The 8,187-nt window shown below is 39.4% G+C and overlaps 1 protein-coding gene across 1 annotated transcript; it reads left to right on the top strand.

The window, feature by feature from the left end:
* The first annotated feature begins 1,079 nt into the window (after positions 1–1,079).
* On the top strand, positions 1,080–8,061 carry nipsnap2 (nipsnap homolog 2). Its single transcript, XM_084466767.1, has 10 exons — positions 1,080–1,208; positions 1,897–2,036; positions 2,123–2,168; positions 2,658–2,752; positions 3,355–3,425; positions 3,542–3,682; positions 5,032–5,063; positions 6,395–6,489; positions 6,953–7,036; positions 7,180–8,061. The coding sequence occupies exons 1-10, from the start codon at positions 1,117–1,119 to the stop codon at positions 7,242–7,244; spliced, it is 861 nt and encodes a 286-aa protein (XP_084322893.1). The 5' UTR covers positions 1,080–1,116; the 3' UTR covers positions 7,245–8,061.
* Positions 8,062–8,187: the final 126 nt, after the last annotated feature.

The following is an 8,187-nucleotide window of genomic DNA, read 5'->3' as shown; positions in this document are numbered from 1 at the left end:
GAGGATTGTTTTGGCTAAGTTACTACCCTGGAAGAGATCTGCCGAGATGTGTCATTGTTTTGTCCAGCTTAGCTAGTTGATATATTGGGTTATAAATTAGCTTTTTATCCGATGGTATGTTGTTATTGGTGTTTTTTTTTTAATCTTCAAAGACGTTCATATACATAGTAAAGGGACACAGAGGCAGGCAGAGAGAGAGAGAGAGAGAGAGAGAGAGAGAGAGAGAGAGAGAGAGAGAGAGAGAGAGAGAGAGAGAGAGAGAGAGAGAGAGAGAGAGAGAACGATGGAGAGAGAGCGAGAGCGACGGAGAGAGAGCGAGCGTGACGGAGAGAGAGAGAGAGAGAGAGAGAGAGAGAGAGAGAGAGAGAGAGAGAGAGAGAGAGAGAGAGAGAGAGAGGGACAGAAAGTAAGACAGACACACAGACAGACACAGGCAAAGAAAGACAGAATGAGCGACATAGAGAAACAGGCAGAATGAGAGACAGAGACAGAGGCAGAACGAGAGTCAGAAACACAGACAACTACAGACAGAGGCCAAAGGATCATGATAAAAATCTGTCTCAAATGGATATTTTTGTTTGAAGCACGCAAAAAGAATCCTTGTGTAGGCCTACCTTTTGATTGATTTCATTTAATGTTATAGCAATCCTTTCCAACTGTTTGATTTAATCCAAGAATCGCAGGCATTCCTTATGGGACCAAGGATTGACTGGCTCCACTTTGCGTATTTTAAATCAGTTCTTCTGAATTCCTTCATACAGCAAACTTTTATCTTTCCATACAGGGCAAATTGCGATTGCAACTGATCTGCTCTTTATTTGGAAAAAAAAAAAAGAAACATAGCCTAACAAACAAGATTGCGCTCAGTCAAATGCATTAATAATATTGATTTATCTAGATATGTTTCACTGGATTACCTCTTAGACATTAACGACGATTCCAAAAGAGTTCATGGATTAATGGCATTGCCTTAAATAAGGTAAAACCTTCCTAAAAAGTCTGAAAAGATGCATTTCCACCAGCTATCGCAACCCAAACCACCCCAACACAGCACGGCTGTCTACCGCCGCCCTGTGGACAGAGGCGGGAGCGACATTCTTCACTTACAGCTGGAAGATGGCGACCCGAGTCCTTCAGAGAATAAGCAATGGCCTATATCTGGCCAATAACATGGCCAACTCCGCAGGGCATGCCGTCATTTTGAGCAGGTTGGACAATTATCACTTTGTATGTATGTTGTGCTTTACGTTGGTAATGTGTCAGTCTCCGGACTTTATAAAAGTGCTTTCGTGTCCGGCTAGCCCTCCTGTACAGGGGAAGGCACTGTAGCTAGCCTACTAGCCTCTAGGCTTCTGACGAGAAGCTAGCCCAACTAGCCACTGCGCTTCTGGCAAGATCAAATCAAGCTTAAACTATTATGTGTCCCTTCAGTGAGTTGTAGAAGAAATGACAACTCGTACCTTTGCTATAAAATACAGGTCCGATCATTTGAGATGCATGTTGGTCTCTAATGCTGAAGCTTCGTAAGCTCAAGGTCATGTTGTTGGTTTCTTATGATTTTTCCATGTCAAAATTAGATGTTTAAGAAGCATATTAGATGGCATTGAACTGTCTAGCTCTTGTCCAGAAAAAACAAAACGGCAAGTCTGACGAAGTAATGATATAAGGTAATAGTAAATACTAATATGTCATGAAGGTCTTTTGTCTATGAACATATCCTGATAAATGGCAACATTATGACACTAATAAGGATTATGGCTGCACTTGACATGGTTCAAGGCCTTAATCATCAGGCTACCAAAAACAATATGACTATTATAGGAACATTATACAACTTTTGGATAGGATATTGTTCATATTTATTTTTGTTGTGGTCTGATTTGATTTAATTTGCAGGGGCCTGGCCGTATCAAGCAACAGATACAAAGAGGACAGCTGGTTCAAATCTCTCTTTGTAAGGAAAGTTGATCCCAGGAAAGATGCACACGCCAACCTGCTGACCAAGAATGAGGAAAGCAACTTGTACAAAATCCAGTGTAAGTCACTCTAAGGAGTGTTATTTAATATCAATATTAATATCATCAACACACATTTGTTTTTCAAAACTTAATTTCATTTGCAGTTCACAATGTCAAGCCTGAGTGCCTTGATGCATACAATAAAATATGGTAAGTGTTTGTATGTTTTATTTATAACTTTCTACTATTTATTTGTAATCATAATAGTATGAGGTTGCGGCAGCAGCAGAAGTTAAAGCATGGTATTATGAGAGCTGGTCAAATAATAGCAATAGTAATAGTCTAGTATTTGTCTGTGTTGAAAATGTCAACAGAGCTATTCCTGTGAGGTGATTGGCATGCCAGCTTGGCTTCAGCCAATCAAAGAGTACCCTGGCTGTTGCTTTAGATGACCCAGAGGACCTCAGCTTCTAATCCACACCTCTTTTAAAACTACTCCTTGATGGAAAAATACATGAATTAACTACCTTGTTGATCTGAATGAGTACTTACATTCACCTAAGATGTATAGTAACTTACATCAATGCAAGTCTCCTATGGTTTTACTGAAGTATTGATGTCCCATTTGTTAGTGGGTCTTTAAATCACACTGTAAAGAGATGACGTTATGAATGTAGTGCTGTTGTTCATTGCCCTCAGTGAGGAGATCCTGCCAGCCATCCATGCTGATAAGTACTACCCCTGTGAGCTTGTGGGGACTTGGAACACCTGGTATGGAGAGCAGGATCAGGCTGGTAGGACTGTGTTCACCATCACAAACAAATGTTTAATTTTATTTTTGCTTGCATGTTATGCAAGTTATTTCATAGCAGCATAGTTTAAGTTGATCTTGAGTGGTTTCCTTCAGGGCTTCGTTGTCTTATTCTGAGACGGCTATTCTTGGCCTTTGTTGACTATATCCTGACCTCTATTGGTGTGTTTGGCACGGTGGAGTCTGCTGTAGAAGTAACCATGGAACGACCCATGTTGTGTATACTAACATTGCAATATATATATATATATATATATATATATATATAACATTGAAATCAAAATATATACGTACAAATTTACTAGTTACATCCATCTGGTGTGAGTGCTCATTGTAAACAAACATTCCCTGTTTCATCTTAACTGGTCAAAATGGCTTCATGTTGCTAAATGAGAATGTAGATGGTAAAGGAGTTTGGATTGTGAGTCTAGATCAGATTATGACACAACCGGAATCTTACTCTTGATTTAATAAAAACATGTAAAATTTCACTATGCTTTGCATACTGAAGCCCTCCGACCTTAACTCTTCAAATGCATTCTTCCATTCCACGTCTGTTAAATGCTGGCTTCTGTTTTGCTCCAGTCCATTTGTGGCGCTACAGAGGAGGCTACCCAGCTCTTACAGAGGTGATGACCAAGCTCAGAGAAAACAAGGTATGTGTCACGTCTCACTTGTGTTTCTTACTATCAATGTTATTGAGTCAACCAGCAATGGCTGACCAACAATGTGTGTGTATCTATGGATTGACCTGTGTTGTTTTTTGTTCCAGGAGTTTGTGGAGTACCGCAAGGAGCGGGGTAAGATGCTGCTGTCTCGTAGAAACCAGCTCCTTCTCGAGTTCAGCTTCTGGAACGAGCCGGTTCCCCGGGATGGCCCAAACATCTATGAGCTCAGGTCCTACCAGCTCAGGGTGAGCAGCTGACGGGGGGGTCTTGTATTCACTGTCTGGAAAGGCCTAGTGAGTGTTTGGAGTAAATACTGTAGTCTTCTAGACCCGGTCTGATCAAACATTTACTTATGTAATACTGACGTACACTCGATTGGATTTCATGGACAAATCCGGTATTTTGAACATTGAGCCCCCTTTCTTGTTTGTCTAGGATGAAATAGAGTGGTTAACACCGAAATTTTGTTTCAGAATGGTTGTCTATGGGCATTCACAAACATGTCCTTTAAAAAACCCTAAACGTTTGTTTTCAGAAATGTGCAACTCACCGAGTGGTTAGTGGTGTTCGTTGATGCTCCAAATCAAGTATCGTAGCGAAATACAGTTTCTGTCGTGTTTTATTCGGCATTTTGTAAATCTCTTGATTTCTGTTGGAAGACTCATTGCTCATTGACCGGAAACGGAAAGGAGGGCTGGTTGTAGTCTTTTCGCTCGGTTCCAGCCCTACTGTTGATACGGAGAACCGAGCAAAAAGATTACAACCAAACGTAAACAGCCCCATTTCCGTTTCAATGGGATTTACAAAATGCAAAATAAAACACGACAGAAACTGTATTTTGCTACAATACTTGATTCGGAACATCAACGAACACCACTAGCCAATCGGTGAGTTGCACATTTCTGAAAACAAATGTTTAGGGTTGTTTTAAGGACAGGTTTGTGAATGCCCATAGACAGCCATTCTGAAGCAGGCAGGGGCGAGCCAAATGAGCCAAATACTCGAGACAGGACCAATAGTCAAAATTTCAGTGTCAACCACTCTATTTCATCCTAGACAAACCAGAAAGGGGGCTCAATGTTCAAAATACCGGAAATTGTCCTTTAAACAAATATAACTGAAGGTCTTAGTTACACCACTACATCAACTTTATTTTTTGTGTATTCAGCGGATGCCGTGTATGATAAGAGTATAAGGGCCAGGCAGTGAGGCATGTAGCAGAGCCTTTATTGACCTTTTCACTCTGATGCCCTTTAATTTCAGGCTGGACCTGTGTTTGGAGATTTCCACTGTTTCGATTGAATGTTTTTTTCTCCAAAAACGATTGAAAATAAAAGTCAAATCCTTTGCATAACTTTTTAAGTTTCTGACTTAAAATAATAATTCCTTATACATTATAGATTGTTATGTCCCTGAATAATTATCACAGTCTGAGATACGTATGTTGATGAACTTGTTGCACATATTTGTTTCAGAAGATAATTGTCCTAAAGGTGAAGTTGTGCAGCACATTATTAAAGCCTTTTTATTGGAGTACAACATTCACCAGGACTGGTAACCCTCTGCTTAAAGATTGTGTTTTTTTTCTCCCTAGCCTGGAACCATGATTGAGTGGGGTAATTACTGGTAAGACAGCCTGATTTCTTTCTCTATTTCACTGTACTTACAGAACACTTGGATCACATGAAACCAGTTCTCCATCATTAATAGGAACCTCTCCCCAGACGGAGCCTATTTTGATTTTCTACTATTTGGCTGCCGGCCTAGTGGGTGGTGGATAGGGTGATGGAGAGGCTAGGGTGCTCCACTCCCTGCATCACGGTTCTGTTCCCTTCCTTTTCATTGTGGTGCCCTTTGTGACATGGCCACCTACCTGCTGGCCTCCTTGAGTCGAAGCATCTCTATCCCGGAGTTCCTTTCACCAAGGATAAATCATTAACTAAATTACTAAAATAAAATTGTTATGGTAAAAAAAATCATACAATTGAAACGCACATATTGGCTTCTCTAATATAAATAAATTAGCTGTTAGGTAAAGAGCTATGGTGATGAACTGACTTCCAACTAAGATTAGTTTTGTGTGTCATTATAGCCTGTTATTGGTCTGCAATGTAAATACAATTTGAGTTATTCAGTTTTCTGCTTAACCTTGCTCTTAATAATATTTTCCTTTTTATTTTTATTTTAGATTTTGACATGGCTTTATGTGAAACCATTATTATATAATGGTTTCAAATACAACCCTCAAATGAAACAAGAGGTTTGAGCATTTCAAATGTTGTCTTAATTAATCATTAAAGTAAAGTATGGCAAAAAAAAAGTGAATATACTTCTGGAGAAACATTGAATCTGTTTCTGCTTAATCATTTGTCAAAGCATGTTATAATTTATAATATAATTTTCTTTGGGTAATATATATTTAAACCATATATGATACAATCTGGTCTAATGCACACACTTGCTCCAAATGCAAGACAGTCAATAATAAGTCTACAGATAATCTAGTCTAATAATACATTATGATTGTTAAGGTCTCAATGTGTAACATTTAAACAAATTCGTAGCTTAAAATAATCTGAACATCTCTGTAGTCAATGCTGATCGATGGTGAGTTCAATAATGACATAAATAAAATCACATCCTATAATCCATGTTCAAAAAATAAAAAGGCTAGCTGTATCTCATTGTTTAAAATAATCTTACTATCGACACTCCCAAACCCCTCCCACTCACGCCACCGAGCTTAACTGGTTGGCCTCACACAGTTCACAGCCAGTTAGACGTGACAGAACACCTTTATTCAGTTTGCTTAAGTCTGACAGTCTTCCACCTACTTTCTGGGAGGGGCTCAATCTCACACAATGCAACTTTAATTCTCTGTGGTCTCCAATAATAACAAATGCTGCGAAGTGGAAAGAGCTGATTGGGTCTGTGATGCAACCTGTTCCTCTCTGCAGGGCCAGAGCCATCGGCTATCGCCAGCACAACAGTGAGGCAGTAGGCGGCTTCTTCTCCCAGATCGGAAACCTGTACATGGTGCATCACCTCTGGGGTAAGATGCATGCAGTGATGAATATAAATAAAAGTTAATGAATAGGGGTGATGTGATTTGCCCTTACAAACATTTTCTAAATCTGCTGTCTGATGTCACCAAGGCACAGGGAAGGGCAATTTTAGAAACTGCTTGTAATGCCTAATCACACACAAACCTGGTGGTAAAATAGGGGCCCTTTAACCTATGTATGCAAAACCCAATTCTAAACATTGCCTCCACTACAGCTGATATTTTGGTTGGTTGTGAAAACTTAGTCGGCCAATATTATCCCTTTCCCGTTATATGAAGCCTGCAATGTGCTTATACATGATCTACTCAAATCCTTAAAATATATCCCTATGTTTTGTAAGCACGCTAAATATGTGTATTACTTAGAAATACGTCACACCATAAGGCGGACAGCTCTTATAGTATTGTATCAATGCGTACAGCACAGTGGTGTGATTGGGTGTCGTTGCAGCTTACAAAGACCTACAATCCAGGGAAAACACAAGGAACGCCGCCTGGCAGCACGAAGGCTGGGACGAGGTGGTGTACTACACAGGTGAGGACAACACCACCAAAAACAATGCATACATTCTTAAGGAAAAGCATTGCGTAACTCTCCAATCTAGAGTACACAACACGATTTCTGGCATGTGAGAAATCTGTAGTCCTAAATTTGCAACCTTTTTCTGTTTACTCCAGTTCCTCTTATTCAGCATATGGATTCCAGGATCATGATCCCCACTAAGGCGTCCCCGCTGAAGTAAACTGAAGCCGTCTGAAACCCAATGAAACCTTCCGGAATGCTTTATCCGTTATGAACATCACTGCCATCACAGGTTTCAAACTCCTCTCGCTGTTGCAAAGCAACACATCCTCCCTTCAAAGTTAGTTGTTTTTGGTTCTTAGCAGGCCAACAGTTGTTACTTATTCAAAACATAGCATCAAAGACAGAATGCAGATAAACACTTGGCTCGTAACTTTCATTTGAGAAATACTACTTTCATTGTCAGTGAAAAGGCAACCGTAGCCCTAGAGTGTTTTGTCGGATTGTATTGTGAGCCAAAAACAGAAAGAAGTACCATAAAGCTGTCCTATTAGGTCCTATTATTACAACAACAAATGAACCCCCTTTATAGCGTGATAAATGGGAAGTTACCGTTGTAAGTTATGAAAAAGCTATGCACACTCATTTTATAATGCAGTGGCTATTTATTATGTTATGTAAATATTAACATTGCATAATGTATGTACATTGCGAAGTGGCACATATACTCACATATGGCGATCATCAGTGTATATTAAACATGAAATTATCCATTGTATAGTCCTTCCAGCATACAGACTTAGGTCAAATCATTTTAATTGCAGCATGTTGCGATAGGCACTGAATATGTATCTGGCTTCAGTTAAAAAAATAAGAGCTTTTATTTCATTTGGTGAAAAAGGATTTATTTATTTTTCACTTTGTCAAGATTGCATGTAACGTTTGAAAAATGTGTTATTGGTTATAACATGCTTAAAGCATGGCGATGCAACGGTTTTAAGTTTTGTGTCACCTACTGAATAAACATGGAAAAGTGAGCAACGTGTCACTATTAAATAGTAAACACTGGTCCCTTACTGGTAAACATCTACCACTTCACTTGACATACATACACACAGATGTCTTTCATACTCCTTAGGTTTCATACAGATGTTCAACATTTC

This window comes from Micromesistius poutassou (assembly GCF_964030765.1).
Source record: "Micromesistius poutassou genome assembly, chromosome: 4".
NCBI classification, from domain to species: Eukaryota; Metazoa; Chordata; class Actinopteri; order Gadiformes; family Gadidae; genus Micromesistius; species Micromesistius poutassou.
Note: the sequence above shows the minus strand (reverse complement) of the source record. Positions and strands in the feature narration are given on the sequence as shown.

Bases quoted from the DNA above. Each gene is read 5' to 3' on its own strand.
- nipsnap2 (XM_084466767.1), top strand. From the start codon at position 1,117: ATGGCGACCCGAGTCCTTCAGAGAATAAGCAATGGCCTATATCTGGCC. The intron at 1,209-1,896 runs GTTGGACAATTA...TTTAATTTGCAG, and splicing joins CATGCCGTCATTTTGAGCAG to GGGCCTGGCCGTATCAAGCA. The intron at 3,683-5,031 runs GTGAGCAGCTGA...TTTTCTCCCTAG, and splicing joins TCAGGTCCTACCAGCTCAGG to CCTGGAACCATGATTGAGTG.